Genomic DNA, 23,727 nt, shown 5'->3' on the forward strand with positions numbered 1-23,727 from the left:
TGGGAAGCAACTGCTTCTCCCTCTCTCATCCACCACCTGCAATCCATCTTTCTCTCCTGTTGTTCTCTGGAACTCACTCTGAGGTTAACGCCTTAATTCCCAAATCTAAAAGCCTTTTATTAAAATAACTTTTTATTATAGAGGTTTTAAAACATACTCAAAAGCAGAGACTAGTACTACGAATCCCTATGTATCCATCACCCAAGGTCAAACAATGATCTACTCAAGGCCGATTTTGTTTCACTTCTTCCCCTCTCCTGAAACTCCAATGGATTATTTTGAAACAAATTCCAGATGTCATGTCATTTCATCCATAAATATTTCAATATCAATCTCTAAAAGACAAGAATCCTTTTAAAGAACAAAACCACAATACCATTATCACAATCTTAAAAAATGAGCAATTCCTTCATACTGTTCAAATTTGTTTTCAAATTCCTATGGCCTCTTTTGAAATAGAAAGAGTTGTCCTCTATCCTTCCTTTTTAACCACTCTCCCTCACCTCTCAATCATCATTTCCTTCCTATTTTCCTGCTTCCCTAACACTCTCTGAGAAGTTCCTTTCTCTTTGCTGCTACATGAAAAGATGGTCTTAGAGTCCTGCCTCTGACCCTCTTTCTCACTATGGTTTAAACCAGGGTTTGGCAAACTGTGGCCTCTATTGGCCACTTGTTTTTGCAAATAAAAGTTTTATTGGAACGCAGCCACACACATTCATTTATTTATTGCCTACGGCTGCTTTAGAGCTAAAATGACATAAGTGAGTAGTTGCAATGGAGATCATAATACTTGCAAACCTGAAATATTTATTATCTGGCCCTTTGAGAAAAAGTCTGCTGACCCTGAAGCTAACTCTAATAAGCTGGAGTTCCACAAACCTTGCCCTCTGGCAAGAATTCCGCTACCATCCCATTCCACAGATGTGCCAACCATAGCCAATCAGAGGTACCTCAGCCATTGAACTAGAATATTTCAGAAGCAGAAACTGAACATCTCTCTCTCAAGCTGTCCTCCTCTATGCAACCAGAGTGAAATTCCCAAGATGATAATGTTATCACACAAACTGTCTCCTGCTTGAAAAAAAAAAAGAGCAACACGAACAAGCAGACAAACTAAACCACAACCTTAAATGGTTCCCAGTAACTTCTTTAGTTTGGGGCACATAATGCTTTTTATAACTGGGTCCAGCCTACCTTTCAAACACTGCCCACCACAAATCCTAGTCATAGCAGATTTTTCCATGAATCCCTAAATATAGCCACTCTCTGTTCCCTCTGCCTCAAACGCCCTTCCTACTGCATTGCCCATCTTTCTACTATTACCGAAAAAAGAGCTGAAATTGTTTGTCATCAAGTGTTGCACCAGCTGCAAAGCACTTCATTTTCTTTATTAAAAAAATCAAAATCTATACTGTAAGTAGAGGTTTTCAATCAGAACCATTTCTGAATTAAGCTTTAACCTCCTCTCATTAGCTGATTATGTTGTAAAAAGATTAAGTGACTTGTACATAATCTCTCAGAAAACCAGTGACTGAGTACTAAATGGAAGAGACGTCTGTTGACTTCTCTAAGGACACCCCAAGATCAGGCTGTATTTTGATATTTAATAAATAAAAATGAAGGTGGGGGTGGAAAAGTGAAGAAATCACTGGTTTAAAATCAGCTTCTCTATGGTTAAACGTTATGTACGAATACAGGGAAATGGAGATTCATGTCACTTTCTTGCCAAAACCAAGATTGGGCTTCTTTACAAAATGGAACCACTCTGAAAAGATTAGAGTAAGGTAAAATCTTTAATTGTCAGAAAGTACTGATGAACATAAAAGCATAATGTCCAAACCAACAATCAAAAGAATTTCTTGTAGGATATAACTTAACATCACTTTGCTATATTTTAGATTCAAACCACTCAAAATGATTTCAAATAAAAAACCAAGACAAAACAAACTCTAGTTAACAAAAAAGGACAATTTTTATTAAAATAAATTACATGTATATAAAAGGCCCTATTAGCTAATACACTGACTGCACGAGGATTAGCTTTTAATTCATGATGGACTAATATGGCACAAACATTTTAATCTTTAATTATAGCTTCTCCTCATTTCAACAAACTCACCCAGAGGTTATCTATCTCCTTTCATCTCCACACATTTCAGGGATAAAGCATCTCTACTGAAGATCCACATAAACTTTGGGAGTCAATTTCTACCTAATTCAGTATCATTGTCTAAACCTATTTGATGTACAGTAATGTAATGTACATTTCCTTATCCTATAAGTAAGTCATGGTGGAATTTTCCAGTTGCTTTGTGTTCCATCACATAAAGTTAAAAGCTGGCATAGAATATCTATAGGTGTTACTCTCTAGGATGAGTCTGTGACAGCATGACCTGAAATGTAGGTATTCTGTTTCTGTCTAAAAACTATAAACTTCTCATCAATATGTAGGAACATATTTATCAAGTGACTGCAAGAGTGCACTGCTTATAGCTTTCTGACGTCAAATCTAGTTCATTCAATAGTACAAAGAGCTGAACGTGCAGGGATTCCTCTGAACCCTCTTATGAAAGGGAGCACGTCCTGGCTGTCCTACTAAACCCAGAATACCACATCTGCTCTCCTGAGTTCAGTCTGCTCTTCTCAGAAGAGAAAGCTAAAATAATCAATTCTGCAATATCATGAAAGGACATAACAGTTTTCTGAAGGTCTTTAGCCATATCACTTTCATCAATGTATCAGAAAACCCTATTGCCATGTGCTATGAATCTACTTTTATGTGTTACTTCTTCATTAATACAGATAAGAGTGAGGTATGTCACTTGGAAAACTGAGGGATTATTTTTTGGAAACAGATTTTTAGAACTGAAAGGAACCTTCGAAACCATTTAGCCCATATCCTCGTGTTAAAGATAATGAAATCTACATCCAGAGAAGTTAAGCCACTTGCCCAAGGTCAAATCCCTGGTAAATGGAAGCATCTGGCCATGCTTTCAACCCAGGTCATACTGCCTCTTGAGAAAGAGATTAGAGCGAAAATATAAAAATATCCAGCAAATCAGAGAGACATGAAGCTATTTGAAGGGCATCCTCATTACTCTATAAATTCTAGATGGAGCAGGTAGCATGTAATCCTAAAATTACCAAGAGTGCTTGGCAAGGCTGCTGCGTTGCTATACGGAAGACGGTGTAAAGTAAGAAGGTAATAACTTCATGTATTAGAAGACACCACAATTGAATTCCTAATGAGGAGAACATAGATTTTTTTCTTTTAAAATGTGAAACAAATTAAAAAGCAGTAATATCAACAATAGTGACAGTAGCCAATACTCCTGAGCATTTATGATGTGCCAGGCCTTGAGCTAAGAGCTCTCCATGCATTAGCTCAATCTTCACAACATGGCTATGAGGTAGATGCTGTAACTAACAGTCACGTGCTGCATAATGATGACGGTTCTGTCAACCACAAACTGCATATACGACGGTGATCTCATAACATTACATCTAATATATAACAGTTTCATTACGCTATTAATAGGTAATAAAGCCTAGTCTTTGAAATATGACAGTTTTATGTAATTAATTCTAAATAAAATTTTAAGACTAGCATGCAAATTGATGTGTTCCCCACCCCATACCCTTTTAAAGTGTATATTCTTGTTCTGTAATGGCGATTATATTGCACTGTAACTTCTGATAGATGATGATTTGGGTCTAACGTCTTCCCTTTCTTTCTCAATTTTGAGAAGGAAACAGCTGTAAACATAAGGTTTGACTGTTGATTCTATCCTCAGCATGGTATGGTTAGCTCATTGTTTTTTGTTGAATCCTAGTGGTGCTTGTTAGAACTTGTAGTTTTTTTAAAAAAGGAGAGAAATCAGGAAAGAGTGAAAAAAGAATAAACAAAGAGGAAACTGTAGAAATGCATTCTGCATTGTTTAGGGGAAAATGTCAGGTATCTGTCTCGAAGGACTTGAAGGACGCAGGCGGTGGTGATGCGTCCGTGACAGTGGGCGTGGGGTGTCCTCCGGGTGTCCTCTTGAGCTTTGAATTCATGCCAGTGGCAGTCCTGAGGTAATTTTGTTCCTGGTTTTCTGGAGTTTGTTTGTTTATTTAAATTTTAAAGCCCAGATTCAAGTCAGAAAGAAGCTCATTCAACTACTTCACCTTCACCATTTGACCTAACCATGTCACTGCACAACTTTTTCTCTAGTGTTTGCAACCGTAACAGGATTAATAATCAAGAAGATGAAGCTCAAAAGTTTCCAAATTTTAAAACAGGGGTTGGAAATGGAGGCCAAGGTAGTAAATCTCTGGCTGTAAGTGAGCCACAGTAAGGGGCTGAGAGGACTCAGAGAGCCTACTCCCAAAAGAGTGTGGTTCCATTTATAGTTGACAAGGAAAAGAACATTCTCACTGGCTGTGAAGTTAAACTATGTGTTAAACTCCAAGCAGGGAAAACTGTCCAAAATGTGAGAAGCATCAGTGGAAGGAGATAGAAAAATTTTAGAAAGAAAAAGAAAAGCAAGCAAATGCACGTGTGCATACTTATAAGTGCGCACACACACATACACACAATCCAGGGAAGTCAGCGGCAAAGAGAAGAGGCGGCAGCAACTAGGACTGTATGCAGCTGAGGATCCAGTGCTGAAGCCAGAAGGAATTCAAAACAACTCTACATGAGAAGGACAAAGAGCCCTATAGTTTCAAGCACTTACAAGCATCCTGAAGGCAGAATAACATGCCAGCTACAAGAGCTATAGTCATCGGAAGGTCAAAAAAGTCCATTGCATTCTTTTTTCTTTTTAGATTGGCACCTGAGCTAACATCTGTTGCCAATCTTCTTTTTCTTTCTTTTTCTTCTTCTCCCCAAAGTCCCCCAGTACATAGTTGTATATTCTAGTTGTGAGTGCCTCTGGTTGTGCCACATGGGGCACCACCTCAGCATGGCCTGATGAGTGGTGGCACATCCACGCCCAGGATCCGAACTGACGAAACCCGGGGCAGCCCAAGTAGAGTATGAACTTAACCACTCAGCCATGGGGCCAGCCCCCCATTTCATTCTGATCTCAGGTAATACCATGTAAAGATTAAGCACACTAGAGTACAGTGCACACACGTGTGGGCTAAAACAACCCCTCTCTCTACTGTTATACAATGAAAGTCAAACAGAATACCATGTTGCAGTCCATACAATACAGAGGATCTTCTCAAATGAAGGTGCTCCCTTCTCCAGAGTTGAACGTCAACTACTTTAAACCCCAGGGCTCATTATTCTCCCAGCAGCTCTTATCAGCTATCTAGTCCTGAGGCTGGCACATGGCTTTACATAATCTTGTTTTCTAGGTACATGATCATAAAACACAAAACAAAAAACACTTCCTTTTTCACTTTATACTCACAAGAAGGTGGCTGAAGTTTTAAAAATAACTTTCAAGAAGCCAAGGAAACCCAACAGTAGCATATGAAATGAAAGCGGTTACAGAACACAGGCATTTGAAAAGCTGGGCCCTAATCCAAGCTAGTCACAAATCCTGCCACAAGGCATCTGCTAACAAAGGCCTCTGACTTTGCAGGGTTCTCAGAATAACTCATTTATCCTGTAAACTACATAACAGAATTCACAAACTATTAACTGTATGTAGATTAACAGAATTACTGTGAGGTATTTTATTATATGTAATTTAAATTTAAAAAGTAAAATCACACATCCCCCCAACTAACCAAACCAAAGCTTTACAGCTCCAATATTTTGAGTTCTTGACAAGGGAAGGCAGAACAAACAAAGTTACCAAGAAACTAGTGATTTTAGGAAATAGGAATGAGTCCGCAACAATCAGGAAGCAGGGAAAAACAAGGAGAGCTTCATAATCTCTCTAAAAGGGGGATCCATTCTACTGCCAGTCTCTCCCACTCCATCTCTAGCTAGTTCAAAGGCAGAAGCGCCGAGCAACTGTTTGCAATGGCCCATATCCAAAAGTAGGCAATAACAACGTGGAAAGGAAGATGCATCCAGCTGAGTGCATTAAGGAAACCAATGCTGGCACTGATCTAGTTTCCTTGGATAAAAGCTACTTTGGCTCAGTCACTGTGATCATAAGACCAGCCCAGAGCACCTGTGGACCACTGTTCATTTTTCAAAGGGTTCCTAGTCAGAATGTTCCTGGAATACAGGTTGCAAATCTTGTCAAATGATGAAAAGGAAAAAATTGAGGCACATAACAAAAGTGAAATTATCATTTGTGTTGATAGAACAAGAAACAGGAATGGACAAGAACTGGTATTTGGAATTTAGGTTAGCTTAGGTCATATGGATTCTAATAACCTACCCTGACCAATTTCTACACAAACACACATAAAGGGCTCAGTTACTTCATTCCATAGTGACGTAACCTCAACTAATTATTGAAAAACCACTTCTGTAAGATCTAAATGTTTCCTGGAGATCATCTAGCCAGTATTGAACTTATCTTAAGCCCTCCAATAGATGGTAAGATGTGAAAAAACTACAGTACCCAAAATAACACTGCCCAGTCTAAATATGACTCAAAGTCAGCATTTCTGTTAGAGTGACAATTAAGTGTTGATTTCAACCAAATTAAATCCTTAAGTATAAAAAAATATTTTGTTTCAATGGAAGAAGTCTCACTTATCTAGTACTGGGAGATAATGTCATGTTACTGAAGAGGCCTAATGTGTAATACTGTTTCTTCCTTCAGCTTCTGATAGGGCTTCTAACAGTCACAAAAATGTTTATAGCTACCTTAGGGGAACCTTAAGCACAACCACCACTATCACAAACAGTATAAAATGTTTCTAATTTAACTGTTTCCTTGAATTTGGAAAAACCCACCAATTACTAGACTACACAATAATCTCAAAAGAACTCTATGACATTGCTCATGTATATTTCACCATCAAACTGTATGTAGCCTTCAAAGTGGGCCCAGCTCACAAAGAACTAGAGTAATGTGGCCTTTCTCTCTGTCCCATTTCAAGAAACTCAGTTCAAAAGCTATAACCTGATGTGAACTCTACACATACAACTAACTCAGTGCTATTTAAAAACCGGTACACAGTGACACTAAAGCTTAGACTCATGAATGACAATAATGGTTACTTCTCCCTTATTCACTGACTTGAAAGACTATACTTCTTTCACTCACTGTTATTTTTTAATATCTAAGGAAAACAAAAGGAAAACAGAACCTGCTATGCAGACCTACGTTTTGGCTGTGACATCCACATACTGTCCTGGGCGAAAGTGAGCAGCATAAAGAGGTGTGCCTTTATGAAAAGAAAACAAAAAGTCAATAGGAGATATATCATCCCAGAAACAACACCACAAAACATAAACTACATACAGGAAGCCTTCTAGCTATCAGTTTTCAAAAATGACAGAAGATTCTCTCCTGCAGTTTTTAGAAACATCAACAATAAAATAATAAAATTGCTCAACAAACATGCTTTAATGGACTGCACGTGGGTTGAAGAACAGTGTGCCCAGTAGAAGGCACAAAGTGCTGGTGTGAGCCAAAGACTGGCTGGTTGACAGGCTTGTGCCTTTGGAGGCCAACCCTCAACGGTGCTGGATGCAATGGGCAATTGCTGTGACAACACAGTGCTCCTGCTGATAAATACATGAGTTTGATGATTCTTGGTCATTTTAGTGAATAACAATACACTGAATTAAGATATATTTCCTATTTCATATAAGGAAAATAGAAATAAGAGAATGACTCAAAAAATGTTGGGGCTGAATCAAGACTTATACTCTTTGGAGATAAATTATTCAAAAATAGGAACTTTAATTACTTGAACACAGGTCCATTGTATTGGGTAATGATTATGGGATGTGTGATATCCATGTAAAGCCCACACATACCAGATTTTTCATGGACTGGTCACTGTTTCAATAAAATATAGTTATTCTAGCATGTGCCCAGGTATTTGGAATAGCAAAAAACTGCCATTATGGATACCCCTAATTTTATATAGCACTAACATTGCCAAAACTAGTTGTATGTAAATAAAACCTTATTTTAAATGTACTTGGGAAATATGTTATTTAAAGGAATTTTGTAAGTCAAAGCCCTGCATATCAATTTATTTATAAAAATTTGGAATTAACACTTACGAGGATTAAATTTGGCAATTAATCTCCAAACATTTATAGGGCACTTACAATATATACAGTTAGAAATACAAAGTTAGGGGCCGGACCGGTGGCACAGCGGTTAAGTGTGCACGTTCTGCTTTGGCGGCCTGGGGTTCGCTGGTTCCATCCAGGGTGTGGACATGGCACGGCTTGGGATGCCATGCTGTGGTAGGCATCACACTTACAATGTAAAGGAAGATGGGCACGGATGTTAGCTCAGAGCCAGTCTTCCTCAGCAAAAAGAGGAGGATTGGCAGTAGTTAGCTCAGGGCTAATCTTCCTCAAAAAAATAAAAAAGAAAAAAGAAATACAAAGTTATAAGACATGGGCCTCGACCTCAAGAATTTACTATCTAGGTGAAGAATCAACATTAACATTGTCAAATAGGACACCTCTTTTTTAATAAAAAGCTGGAACCAATGTAGTAGAGAATGTAATTAAAAGCTAACTTGTTTTTTAAAACAGGGAGTAAAGTACTATAGGATTTCAGAGGGCAGTATCGTTTAAGGGAGGACCTAACGTGGATTTGTATGGACAGAGAAAAACCTTGAATTAAGAAAAAACAAGGAAGATTAAAAGTGACTAAATTTCTATCAGGCTGAATGATCTGAACTGATATCTGACCATTTTTCACCCACAAAAATAACAATTTCATATGGTTTAAGCTACAGCAAAAGCTAATGTGGACTTAATTTTTACCCTTAGTTTAATTCCATTTACTTTACCTTAAAGTTGCAAAACTTGCACTTCAAAAAATACTTTTAATTCTATGACTAACAATAATGTACAACTGAAATCTCACAAGGTTGTAATCTATCATAACATTAATAAAAAAATACTTTTAATTCTAGTTTATATCAAGGCTGACCCTCTGTCACTCCAATTAATAAGGCCTATTACAACTGTATTTTACTTCAAGAAATTCAGTTCAGATATTAAAATACCAAATCTTAAAATATCCTTCTACTATCTACTTGTTAGAATCCGAGTTCTCAAGAGATCAGGGAGCACTTCTGAAATTCAAAGACATCAAAATGCTGTTAACTACATGAACCAATACAATCGAATTGCCAAATCTTACATCTTGACATTCCATGGATTAGGTACACTACTTTTCGGATTTCACATCAAGGTGCTATCATCAGTCATTTTCCCATCTCAGGCTATGTTTTCTCAAATTCTTCTATCTCAGCCAGAGTCTAGCTATTCTTCACTTAATAAAATGCCAGCCTACAAACAGTGAACTTCACATTTTAAAAGTTACTGTATTTATTTGGAGTGGCTTTTCCAAATGTGACTCTCTGTACATCAAAAACAAAGGCGTTCCTCCCTCTTTCATGGAAAACAAAGAGTTCTCTACAGTTCTTTCCACTTAGAAAAAGACTTTTTTGCCCCTAGTGATTAAATCAGATAACCGTTTTATATTTAAAAATAAACGTTTGGGACTTTGTATTGTGGATTCAGCTTTACTGAAAGGGCTGACGTTAAACAAACCACATATTTGGGTATTTTTACCTCCCTCCTCTCCCCGACCTCAGATTACCTGGCTTAATTACAGCATTATCTGTTACGTGAAAGATTTTAACTTTCTGTTTTGGCGGCAATCCAAGTTCTTGGTAAAATTCCAATATAGATGTAGATTTCTAGAGGAAAAGCATCACACATAAGTAACACATTCAACACTAAAGGTGGAGGTTAATGCATAGAGATCTAAGCCAAGTTATTAACACCCAGAAAACAAGTCAAAAAGCATTCTGTTCCCCTAACGAACAAAGAGCACCCTAAGGGAGGTGAGATTTTCATCTATAATTTATTACACTTAGGATCCAACCATGTGCATAGCGTAGCTCACGTACAGTACATGGGGGAAGATCTTTGTTATGTAGGAAAAGAAACAGAGTTGTACTCATATTTTAATTTTGACTGGAGATGCTAAGTATCAAGAACCCCAATCCTGAGAAATCCAACTTTGTCTACTCTGCACCTGCTTCCAAGCAGCTGGAAAAAGACATGATAGGTCATATTCAAATGCACAACCACAAACTTCAAAATGAGTCCCAAATGTGGCCTGGCCAAACTACATTTCACTATTTTTTTTTTCCCCAAAGATTTTATTTTCTTTTTTCTTCCCAAAGGCCCCCCAGTACATAGTTGTATATTTTAGTTGTGGGTCCTTCTAGTTGTGGCATGTGGGACGCCACCTCAGCATGACCTTATGAGCAGTGCCACATCCACGCCCAGGATCCGAACCAGCGAAACCCTGGGACACCGAAGCGGAGTGCGTGAACTTAACCATGGGGCCGGCCCCAACATTTCACTATTAAATCCCTCTCACACTTTCTAAGGCAACCATGTCATATCTTCTTTTAAAACCTCCAGCACTGTTCCCCCTCCCTCCCCTCCTGAACTGATCACGTTAGTTCTTATTTCACTGACAAAATAGAAGAATCAAGAGCGCTTCCCCAAGCTCACATCACCAAATCAATCAAACTGCCTGCACCAGTACCTACATACCGCCATCCTCCCGCCCTACTCCAGGATGCATGAAATGCACAGGAGGAGCTCTTAGAAAATGCCAGTGCTAGGGCCCTGTGCTTGGAGACTGTAACCTCACTGCTTGAAGGTGACCTCCAGCTATCGGTTTTTTAAGCACACCATATGATTCCGATGTGAAACTGTGGCTAGGAATCCCAATGACACATGAACTGCCCATGCTCTATTAAAAGCCAAATCCTTCACCGTGTACTGCTGATTCCCATCCCCCTCACGTACTCAATGGCTTTACTCCTGAAACTGTAGCCACCGTCTTCTGAATCATCAATTTCCCCTTTCTATGGGAACTTTCCTATCGGTATACAAAGATGGCACAACACTCATACATTAAAACTTTTAAAAAATTTGACCACGTAGTGTCCTTCAGCTAATCTTCCTATGCCCCCTTACAACAAAGCTCCTTGAAAGACTTGCTGAATCTATTTTCTCTCCTCGCATTTTCTCCAAACCACTTTAATCAGGCGCTCTCAGCCCCTAATATTTAATGGAAAGTGCCTAGTCAAGGTCATCAACAATCTCCACGTGGTCAAATACACTGGTCAATACTCATTTATTGGCTCCATCAGCAATGCCTGGCACAGGTGACCACTCTGTCCTTGAAAGACTTTCAGTTGGTTTCCGCTCACTACTCTGAGTTTTCTCATATGCTAATGACACCAGACTCCTCTTCGATCCCAAATGCTACTCCAAACTACGAAATCACATGTCCAACTGCCAATTCAGTATGTCACTTTGACGTCATGCAGCAACTCAAGTTTAACATGTCCACAATTGAACTCAATACCCCCTCACAAGCCTGCTCTCTTCTGGTCTTCCAAATCTCAATAAATGGCAACACTCTGTTGATTGGACCAAAAATCTTATGGTCACCCTTGACTTTTCTCCTTCTCATCTCCCATGTCCATCCACCAGCAACTCCTGTAGACTCTATATAAAAACACAGCTCACACCAACCACTTCTCATCCCCACCCCAAACCACCATCTTTTGCCTGGATTATGTTAATAGTCTCCTAATTGGTCTCCAAGCTTCCACACTCCTGACCCCCTGGTCTGTTCTCCCTTCACAGGCAGACATGACTCTTTCAAAACTCAAGCTACATCATGTCTCTACAATGGCTTCCATTTCAGGCAGAATCAAGTCCTAAGTCCTTACCATGGTTTATGAGGTTCTATACAATCTGGTCTCATCTACTAGTCTTCTCCTGGCTCACTCTGCTTCAGGTACCATGCATTCCTTATTGGTCCAAGAACATATCAAACACTGGCCTCAGGCCCTTTGCACATACTGTTTCCCATGCCTGAAATGCTTTTCTGCCAGATTTTTGCATGATGTTCCCCCTCACTTTATTCAGGTCTCTCCTTCCAAGTATCAACTTACTTTTATTGATTATTGTATCTAAAATAGCACCACTTTCTGTCACTCATAATCCCCTCAATCTACTTTATTCTTCTTCAAAGCACTTTTCTCCCTCCGTCACAATATACATTTTTTATTGTTTATCTTCAATTGTAACAGCCTCCCTGTCTTGCTGCAAATCCCACCAAAACGTAAGCTTCTTGAAAGCAGGGACTTTAGCTGCTGCTATATCCCCAGCTACTGGAGGTCCTAATGTCTGCTTTCCCTCCACCCCTGACTTTTTTCTGCTATTGTAAATATCTTTGAATAGAAAACAGCCTTGAATAGAAAACTTTATGGACATCTTACTTCCTTACAATAATGTCCTCAGCCTTTTTTTTTAATTCTTAAGACTCTTGATATAGACTCGCCTAAAAAGCTGTACCATGTGATGTGTACTTTCCTGATGTGAAGAGGGCCTCTTTCATGAGAATATAACCAACACAGGTATACCTATCTTCCTGTGGTTCTTCCTCCCTCAACTTTCCCTCTAATCATAAATGAAGCACCCGCAGGCTTCCAGTGGGCCGTGACACTCTATGTATGCTTACCTGTGTCTGCCTACACTGATCTCTTGCCCTGTAATCTCCTCCCCATCCTGCACCTCCAAAGCTCATTTAAAAATGTTAAATACATGTCTGATCCCAACTCCAGTGATATTTCCTGTCTGGATCCCTCCCTGGGCAGCCTTGCCAGAGCAGCCTGCTCCTTTGTCTATGCCATCCCTAGGCCCTGCATGTATCTCAATTACTCAACATTACCTTACACTTATCAAATTACACGTCTGTCTGCCTGCTGGCCTGTGAGCACCTGGATAGGAAGGGCTATTTTATTCAGCTGTGTCTCTAACTTTTGTGGCAAGCACAGTGGCAGGTCAGACACTGCAGAAGTGAGCTAAATGAATGGTGAAAAGACACGGAAGATGGAGGGCAGACATGCACCTGGGTGTGAAGTCCTGGTTTGTCTCTCCAAGTCACCCCACCTTTCCACTCCTCCTGCTGCATCAGCTCCTGGGACATAGCACTGTGTCTGTAGCCTGACAGTGTGTGGCCTCTGTCTTTAAGTCTAGTTATTACAAAATTGTAGGCCTAAAATAAACATCATAACTAACTCTGAGGATGAACAAATCTACAGGAAACTAAACTATTATAAAACCAAACCAATAGTAATTTGTAATTTAAAAAAAGCGAGATTAGCAGCAATTGAAAATGCCCAACCAACAGAAGATGACACTGATGATGTTCTGGTAACAAAGCATCCTTCCCCTAAATTCCAATGGAGCATCTGCACAGCGAGACTAATCTGTAGAATACAGCATTTGAATACCCAACAAACTTCAGCTATTTGCTAATTTCAGTTTAAAATGTTAATTCTTAGTGTCCTTTAATTATTTATTTTTTTGAGGAAGATTAGCCCTGAGCTAACTACTGCCAATCCTCCTCTTTTTGCTGAGGAAGACTGGTCCTGAGCTAACATCCTGCCCATCTTCCTCTACTTTATACGTGGGACGCCTACCACAGCATGGCTTTTGCCAAGTGGTGCCATGTCCGCACCCGGGATCCAACCGGCAAACCCGGGGTTGCCGAGAAGCAGAACGTGCAAACTTAAGTGCTGCACCATCAGGCCGGACCTCTTAGTGCCCTTTATAAGTTACTTTGTAGGTTGCCTTTAGTCGACATGAAATTGGGTGGCACTGCCTGTAAGCATAGAACTTTAATTTTTGGATCAGCCCACAATCCCCTGGAAATCTCCCTGGGGCCCTCCAGTGGGACTGTCCAACAAATGCTAAGAAGCTCTGCTTAGGATGTTCACGTAAGATCGTTTTGTACCTCATAAAGCTCCCTCATGAGCCATCCTTTCCTCCAAAAGAGTGACAACATAAATTCATTCCAGTCATTCTCTATGGTTTCACTTCCCACATGCTGAAATCTGAGACTAATATGCATCACCACTCTTACAAGTCCCGTTTTTTTTTAATTGAGATTATAATAGTTTACAACCTTGTGAAATTTCAGTTGTACATTATTATTAGTCATGTTGTAGGTGACAAGTCCCCTGCTTTTCATATTCAATAACTCACTTCTTCCACAATAAAAGCAAACACAAAAATTGTAATTTGAAAATGTGGCTCCTTGAAATTATTTTCCTGATGTGTCATATTCAGATTTATTAAATTTTAGAACAGCCTTCAATTTTATTTTTAACATTCACATATTCCACCTGGTGATTTAAAAAGCATCTTATTTTATTAATATCAGCTTTTAAGTATGCCAGGAGGCTTCTGAGAAAATCCTTTACTTTCTCAGTAATGCAAAATAAACACGATAAACACCTTGACCTAAGTAGTAAAGTAACTATAGACTGAGACATAAGAAGAACAAAGGTAATACATGTATCTTGATTATCTTCCAATTTCACTGAAATTAAATACTTTAGTTTTTTTCTTTTAAAGTCAAAATGTTGTAAAATTAGCTATCAGTTACAAGAAAAACCAAATGCTCAAGCTGAGTTGAAATCAGCAAAAGTGGCTTTTTTTTAAACGTCCAAATAAATGATTTCAAAAGGCAATTTAAAAGACTGACAGCAGCGTCACACTTGGATAAGCCCATTTATGAGGCTGCATTTTTTCCCCCTCTTCGAAGTTCTCTGCAATTATCCTTCCCACAATGAAAATGCTTCTCTGCTCCTAAGATGAATTGATTTAATCAACTTTTAAGGTTACTTAACTGCCTTATTCAAAAACACTATGTACCACGTCAGTTTTTATTTATAAGGTACAAAAATAGCAAAAGCAAAATAGTCTAATTTCTTGGAGGCATAAATTCTTTACAGATTAAAAAAAAAAATAGTTCTACCACTATTATAAATAAAACTGATTTAATCCATTTATTTTAGAATTCTATTTGATATTTTATATTCATAGGTCTCAAGTTTTTTTTTTAAACCCTCTATAATCAATTTGCAGTTTCCCTGGGGATTACAACAAACAAGAGGAAGTCTGTGTACGTTTAGTTTCAAAAATCTTTTTCCTTTCTGAACCAAAATGCTTTATTCATAAAAAACTCCAAAACTTCATTTTCACATCCCATTCCAAAGAAAGGTCATTCAAAGACAAAGTCTTTTTCTTTTTTGTTTTTTTGAGGAAGATTAGCCCTGAGCTAACATCTGCTGCCAATCCTCCTCTTTTTGCTGAGGAAGACTGGCCTTGAGCTAACATCTGTGACCATCTTCCTCTACTTTATACGTGGGACGCCTACCACAGCATGGCTTGCTAAGCAGTGCCATGTCCGCACCCGGGATCTGAACCGGAGAACCCCGGGAAACCGAAGCAGAACGTGCGCGCTTAACCACTGCGCCACCAGGCCGGCCTCCAAAGTTTTTTCTTAATATTGTAATAAACGTCCTCTCGACCTAGAAAATTTACATCTTGAAGAATAAGGGCCTCTATAGCACTTCCCATACTAGAGATTTAATGGTTTTAAAAGTGTATGTACGTGAAGTGGGTCAAAACCCACTACGACATAAGAATACAGCCTCCCAATCACCCTGCTGTGCTGTATATTCATTGAAGAGATAAACTTAAAATACGTAGACCACAGGCTCAAGTATGAAAGTCACTACTATCATTTCAGTAATATTTTAGTTATTAGTATTACGTTAATAAAATTTTAGCTATAAGATATCATCACCAAGTAAAACAGAATAAACTGAACTGGAAAGCATATTTTGGGGGGAATTTTTGTTTTTTGTTGAAAACTAAAATATTAGAAAACTAACGTGAGACTGTTAGAACCGGGAGAGAATTGAGAGATCATTAAGTCCAATTCCCTGTTTTCAGGGGTAAGAAAAAGGATATTCAAAAAGGGAGAGCAAAGGAGCCAGTGACAGAAATCAGGATTAGAACTCAGCTCCTTGGACCCCATGTCCACCCGTTTTTCCACTCTCATAGTTCTGAGGGAGTGACGTTCACTGATCTGTTGGAGCAGAATGGATTATCCCTGATTTACAAATATCAAGGCTGTAAAGTCACGAATTTACAAAACTGATAAAATAAAGATGATGGTGCTAGTCAGAATACAAAATAGGAAATACAATCAATTAGAAAACAGTGGTGTCTATCAAACCAAAGAATTATTCACATGAAGAACTGGCACATATTTACACATTTAAAAATTCAAAACTTTGACATTTTAAAAAACGTTTCCATAAATATCTCATTGTGCTTTTAATTACTGTGGAATTATTTGAACCCTGAAATTACTAGTCAACAAACTGTCAAGAGTTAATAGCATGACAGATATCCCTATAAAGTCTTATGGAAAAATAAATGAACTATACTACCATAATATGCAAGAATAGCTAACTTCTCTAATACTTACAAGACAGGCCTAAATGGCCTATAGTCCAATAGACTATAAAACTCATGATTGCAACCATCACCAATTTACTGATCAGTATATCCCACTATTTAAGGACAACTCCACCTGAGTTTTCTGTGAACACGTCAAACACATCTTTCCTCCAAAGCCTCCCTTTCCTGGTCACAGTTCCAGGTGACAGCATCAGCACCGCCCCAGGTGCTTAGTTAGACACCACTCTACGCCTGCGTCCTCTCGCCGCACACTCACACTCACTCAGTCTTCTACAAATCCCTGGCCCTTCCAAGTCCAATGCAAGTGCCTTGGTTCAAAAGATTTTTACCAACTCCCCCCTAGTGCTTGAAACCACCTTCCAAATGTCCTCCCTGTATCTGGATTTTTCTCACATCAGTTAACCAAGACAACAATTTGAGTGTGTTGCTGTCCCAATTGAAGAACGCTGAAAGCTCTTCAGAGTCTACAGGATGAAGTCTACACTCCTTAGCACTCTGCTGTGACAAGTGCACCTTCTGCACCTTTACCACCTGCCCCCGCTGGCCTCACAGCCGCACACTAAGATCCAGACACATCACACTTCTCTTCCCAAGCACATAATCTTCCACAGGTCCCGGCTTCTGCAGAGACCATTCCCTCTGGCATGCCTTTAACACTCACTCTCCTTGCTGGGCTTCTCCCTGTGAAACCTCCTAGGATTTCCCTAAGCAAAATGGGCCACCCCCTCTTCTCTGCTTGTTGCCTTTATAATACTGTCCTGAGATGGCTGATTTATTTGTCCATCTTCCCCACTAGCCTATAAGTTCCCAGAAGGTGGTTATCAAGACAGCTAAGAAAGCAAGGCTTTTGGAGTCTGACTGTCACTCTACCTCTTACCAGTGGGTGGCCCTGAGTGTTACTTAACCTCTTTAGCCTCAGAGGCTGAAAAAGTTACATAAGATAATATATATAAAAGGTTTAATGCTGATGTACCCAGCATGTAATCTCAGTGCTCAATATGACAAGGAAACAGAAGGCACACAATAAACACCTGCCAGTTGCACAGTATAAGTTATATCCTAATTTCCATCCATGTTCATTTCATAAAGTATTTATGATGGAAAAATGTTTACTTTAGCAATAAGCAATGTTTTAGTAAACCTAAAGATGTTTCAGTACCCATTAATGAGAACCATCACTATTATTGGAAAGATATTCTCTGGTTTTAGTCATCCAATAGATACTAATTGTGCAGATTTTTCAAATTTAACCTACGAACTCAGTATTCTATTGGTATTCTACTTGGGAAAAAATACCTTACTTAAAACAAATCTGATGTGGCTTTGTATACAGCTTTCTCCCAAGTACTGAAAGTTCCTTCTGATAAATACAAAATTAATCCTCACATGCTGTTGGTGTCAAGTGTTGAGATAATTTAGAAACAAAGTGAAAGTAAACATGAAACAAAACAAAATAACCAAATAGCTACCATCTATTGAGTGTCTGTTACATGTCAGGCACATTTGAAAAATCTCATGTAACCCTGATAACAAATCTCTTACGTAAGTAGTATTTTTATGCCCATTTTACAGACAGGCAAACACTGCAGCTTACAGGGTAAAGTTACTTGTTCAGATAGTGAGGGGAAGTACTGGAACAAACTCAAAGTCTCTCAGACTCCAGGGTTCAATGGCTTTACAAGACTGCCTCCCCCAAAATCCGCAATTTACTTCATGAACAAATACAAGTTTGTGGCTATGGAATATCCTCAAAACTTAAAGAATTCAGATCTGAAACTAGTGAAATGCATTATTCTAGGAAGGAAAATACATCCTTACGCGGAAACGTGACACAGTTTTTCCTCCTACGGTCAGGGCTGCCCTTTTTCCATTATGGTTTTCCTTTGGTGTATATTTCAGGACATGACAGTCTTGTACCTAAAAAGCAAACATAAAAAAAACTAAGTATGTGCCAAGATACATTTTAACATTAAATATCAGCCTCACTGAGGTCCTAGGACAGTTAGGAATTCCCTAAAGTTACTTGTCTCATCATCCATCTAACACTAACCACAATCTTAAAATACAGAAATAACCTTTAAAAAACTGCCAAATATAACACATCAAGAAAAAAACATAAACATACAACAAAAGGAGTATTTATAAAGGAAATACGCATGTTACCACTACTCATGTCAAGTGGAAGCCCCAAAACCCCTGTGCGTCTCTTCCCAATCACTCCCTCCCACCTCTTTTTTTTAAACCCCTGGAGCAGTGGCTCCCAAAGTGTGGTCCCCAAACAAGCAGCATCAGCATCACCTGGGAACTTGGTGAAAATGCAGGGGAGGTTCTCAGGTCTCAGCTGAGACCTACTAAATCATAACCTCTGTTTTATAAGCCCTCCAGGTGATTCTGAGGCACACTAAAGTTGAGAAGCACAGCCTTAGAAATAACCACTACTGGGGGCCGGTAGCGCAGCGATTAAGTGCGCACATTCAGCTTCTCAGCAGCCCGGGCTTTGCCGGTTTGGATCCTGGGTGCGGACATGGCACCACTTGGCACACCATGCTGTGGTAGGCATCCCACATATAAAGTAGAGGAAGATGGGCAAGGACGTTAGCTCAGGGCCAGGCTTCCTCAGCAAAAAGAGGAAGATCGGCAGTAGTTAGCTCAGGGCTAATCTTCCTCAAAAAAACAACAAAAAAAGAAATAACCACTACTCTTGAAATTTATGATAATCACTCACTTGAACTTTTCTTTTTCTTTTACATTTTACTTATTTTTCTTCGTAAGTACCATCTTTGCAAGTATTGCTTAATAACGTAGTTTAGTGTTGCCTACTTTAAAATTCATATAAATGCAATCAGACTATATGTACCCTTCCAAGTCTTACTTCTTTCAATCCAGATTATATTTGTAAGGTTCATCCATATTATTGTATGTAGCTCTATTCTATTCATTTTCATTGCTATCCAGCATTCCAATATGTGAAAATACCAGGATTTATTTACCCATTCTACTGTTCACTGATAGACACTTGGGTTATTTCTAGTTTTGGAGTATTAAGGGTAATACTGCTATAAAAATGGTTGCCCAGCTATCCTGGTGCACCTGGTCAAGTTTTCTAGTAATACTCAGACATGGAACTGCTAGACTACAGGGTCACCTATCTCAACTTTACCAAATAATGCTAAACTGTTTTCCGAAATAGGTGTGCCAATTTACAACCCCACTAGTCATTCCTGAAAGCTCCCAAAGTTCCACAGAATTCTACAAACTATAATACTCTCCTTGATCATTCGGAGGAAATAAAAATTTACTAAGGGCTTGTTGGACCCCTGTGTCTATGAGCACTCTCAGCACTTCTGTGCATGAGCTCTCATCATAATTACCGTCATCTGTCTAATCACTTGTCTAAACTAGGCCTCAAAGACGAAGTGGGACGTCCAAAGTGATTTGGGGAATGATGGACTCCTGGCTTTATCAGTGATCTTTCCATAATAATAATGATAAAGACAACAGCGGCTAACATTTATTGGACATTTAACATTGTTTTAAGTTTTCAGTGCTTGACATTTAGCATCTTGTGCAATTCTCACAATAACCTTTTGAGGTAGGTCATAATTATTTCTTTTACAGAGTAAAACCACATCTTTTACAGAAGAGGCACAGTGCTCCAAGGAACACAGCCAGAAGTGATAGAAGTAGGATTTCAAGTCAGCTATTCTGGTCCCAGGACCCACATTCTTAACCATTAGTTTACCTTATCTCAGAGGACAAAATGCTGCTTCCCCAGACAAGAGAATGCCATATTCTTAGTTAGCAAAGAATCAAAATTGTTTGATTTGATTCTTTTGGAGTTTGAATGCTGGAATTGAAAGAACTCCATAAATGAAAATGAGATGGGACTGAGATTTTTTTCTGATTATGAATTACACTAGTAGATCTGTAGGAAGCTAGATTATAATCTTTTTTCATTCATTGCCCCAGTTATCCCAATGCTTGTATCAAGAAGGCCACCACTCAGGTAAACATGAGAACATTCACTGAAACCATCAAAGCAAAGTTCTTTAACAGTATTATTACTTGACATTATCCTATTCTTTACCACACAGTTAAATGTTTCAGGATACAAATATTGCCCGTTCACATTTACACAAACAGATCTTAGCATACATACAGACCCGTTACACCTTCTGTTTCTTTCTTACCTGAAGTAAGGTGGCCACATGCTTCTGACCATCTTTGGTCCATAAAGGCATCATGCCCAGCTTCAGGGCAATAAGGCCTACTCTAGCGGAACCTGGCAATGAAAAACAAATCAATGTTAACACAAGCTTTTTCAGTATTAGCCAACTTGATGCAACAGTATTTCCTAAACTGTGGTTTCAATATAAGGAACAGGCAGACAAGAAACATAGTGGTATATTCTCAGAGTAAAACACAACTGTTCCCTCAGGATGTAAGTGAGTTCAACCACGCCTGGCATAATATGTTGCTACTGAATAAGTTTCTATAAAATAAACAAATATAAGAAAATTGTATAAAATAAAGAAAATAGGTAAACTGATATATTCTGGTTTTAAAACAATGGTGTTAATAGAGGGCACAATAAATCCATCATTATGCTTTGCTGTCCTAGTATCAATTCATATCCAATCTCATTAATTAGAAAACATCTACCACTCAAATTCTAAGAAGTTAGCTGGGGTTATAAGGATGATGCAAGTGGTCATGTTGCTAAAAATAGGTTGGCCTCCAACATGACATTTAGATTTGTCGCATAAATTGATAAAGTCGTTCCAGAAGAACTTCTGGCCACTCTACAATTCAACTGTCACAATAAACCCCAACTAGAGACCACACTCTCAACTGGAAAGGTCTTACTCTTCTTGGTGTGCTACACATGGGTATAGCATTCTACGAGGCACAAAGAGCTGAGTCTGGGTTATGGGTGGCAAACCCGGAGTGCTAGAACATCCCAACTGACAATGTCTGTGACACATGACAGTCTACATCATACTCTTCCAGCTTATCTTCCCTGATGTATTTTATAATCTTTTTTATCTGAAGGAAACAGAAAACGTATGCAGAATGACTCTCCTTTCACTTGCAAAACAGCTTCTTGAGGAAGTCTTGATTACCTTCCGAGATTCACTAACAGTAGACTAGGATGCTGGAAATAAACTTGTCAACCAAACCACAACGAAAAAGTCACACTTAAGACATAACAAAGAAATCCAAGAGATGATAAATTTATCAAGCAGTCACTATATTTTGAATGTGTCAGACACATAGTAATTAGGAGACAATTCATCAAATACAAAACCACCACCTGGTTCCCAAGGATGTGTAGGCCACGGTTCATCTTTCAGAGGACACATTTTACTTGCTAATTGGGCTTTATCTTCATCAGAGACCAACTGCTTAACAAACGGAACATTTTCTTCAGAAAGATGCTCATCCCACCAAGAACCACTCTTGCCATGGAGACTTCTAACCGAAAGCCAGATGTCTGTTCTGTAAAAATAAAAATGAGAAAACAAACCGCAATCCAAAGTTCCCCTATCTAAGGCAGGGAAGGGAGATCACATGAACTGAAAAATGTAGTCTGGGCCTTAGGAAAGAGTTTGGATCCTGTGCAAGTTTTTTTCCCTGACATTTCCTATGATAATAATGGGACTGACATTTTAACTGTCCATGGTTACCCTGGAGGAAAAGCTCTTCATCTTCTCTTCTGGGATAAACAGATTTCTAACACAGTAACCCTACCTAAACACAGGAGAAGCCACTGACCCATCTGAACCTGTACCATAATAGTTTCTCTCCAGTGGAGGCAGTGGAATGTGGGAGCTGATCTTTCTCTGATCAGCTCACCTCTTCCCCGCAATGACATGGCCTAGGCTCAGGGGGGTGAAAAAACCAGGTGAGCAAATTTAAAAGATCCACACAAGACATGACCACCGACCAGCTGAACACACCAAGAAAGACTTTAGAGGATGGAGGTCAGGAAGGAAGCATCTAATTCTTGCGCAGAGGGTTAGGCGGAAAAAAGCGAAGCTTTCTGTAGTCTGTCATCCTTTTTAGTCAGGAAGATGCAGGTTAGAGTCCTAATTTTGCACTTATTAGTTGGGTGACCTTGAGCGAATTAATTCTCCTCTCTAAGCCTCCGTTTAAGCAAAATGGAACAATGACAGTATGGAATAATGATAGTATCTGTACAACCGATGATTATTCTCTCATGTGAGGCTACAAGAGCTTAGGGGCCTAATACACCTAACAGAGCATCCAGAACACAGGAAACGCTCAATAACTGGCAGATAGTATTACCGCTATCGGTAGCACTCGCTGCCAGCACTGGCTCATAAGCCTTAAAAACAAGATAATCACCCCTCCAACCCTTTAAAGGCCACTTCCTTAGAGTAACGACCCTCACTGTGCTGTCCCTCAGGTCTCCCTTCCTCCTCCAGCCGGGGCGGCCTCCTCGCCTGCCAGGCCACGCTCCAGCCCGCGGTTTTAAGGGGACCTCCCCACCCCCTGCCTCTCGCCTACACCCACCTGTGCCCCGAGCCCCAGGCAGCACCCAGGCCGTCCGCCCCGCGGCCCAGCACATGGGCGCCGGCCTGAGCCAGCAGCCTCCAACCCGGCATGGAGTGGTCAAGGAGGGCTCGGCGCGCTACACTTCCGGGCGCCCGGGCGCTCTGCTTTCAGGGTGTCCCCACGCTGCCGCCACGCGTCCACCGTAGGGTCCCAGGAGCCGTCCCGCAGGCTCTCCGCGGACGCCCTGCCGGACTGAGAGAGACGGAGCGCGCCGCTGGAGCCACTTCCGGTCCGTTTCTCAATGCGCTCCGGGCACCGAGGTCAGCCCCCGGAACTAGAGTTCCGTCCCCGAAATAGTCCTACTTTGGGTCCGAGTTAGGGTAGGGAGGGTGGAAACTGACTCGTCTCTCCAGGGGTTGGAAAAAAGGGATGTTCGGAGTTTAAACTTTGGAAGAATGAGACAAACCAGGGACAAGCTTCCTAGGGAAGCGAAATCAATTCTAAATACCCGCTGTGGGGTAGCTCGTTGTACTAAGCAGTTCTTGATATTGTTATATTGGGTTATGTTCAAAACAGCCCTGATAGGAAGTTATTTTTGTATTATAAAGACGGGAACTCAGAATTTTGGTGCTGGTTCAAAATAGCACATCTGGCAGATGGGCAGAGCTGGGACTGAAACCGGGCTGGCATGTGTTAACAGAATATGGCCAAGCTGATGATGTGTGACT

At 39.8% G+C, this 23,727-nt stretch overlaps 1 protein-coding gene across 1 annotated transcript in view; it reads right to left on the reverse strand.

Annotated features, from left to right (window-relative positions):
• MRPL3 (mitochondrial ribosomal protein L3) overlaps nt 1-23,282 on the reverse strand; it is a 39,850-nt gene extending 16,568 nt beyond the window's left edge. The window contains exons 1-6 of the mRNA XM_046678715.1: nt 23,018-23,282; nt 21,795-21,979; nt 20,671-20,762; nt 18,299-18,397; nt 9,702-9,801; nt 7,227-7,287 (exon numbers count right to left, since the gene is read on the reverse strand). Of these exons, the coding sequence (XP_046534671.1) occupies nt 7,227-7,287; nt 9,702-9,801; nt 18,299-18,397; nt 20,671-20,762; nt 21,795-21,979; nt 23,018-23,109 (629 nt within the window). The 5' untranslated portion in view covers nt 23,110-23,282. The remainder of the gene's footprint in view (nt 1-7,226; nt 7,288-9,701; nt 9,802-18,298; nt 18,398-20,670; nt 20,763-21,794; nt 21,980-23,017) is intronic.
• Between the last annotated feature and the right edge of the window lie 445 nt (nt 23,283-23,727).

The sequence above is a fragment of the Equus quagga genome, chromosome 1 (assembly GCF_021613505.1).
Source record: "Equus quagga isolate Etosha38 chromosome 1, UCLA_HA_Equagga_1.0, whole genome shotgun sequence".
Classification (NCBI taxonomy): domain Eukaryota; kingdom Metazoa; phylum Chordata; class Mammalia; order Perissodactyla; family Equidae; genus Equus; species Equus quagga.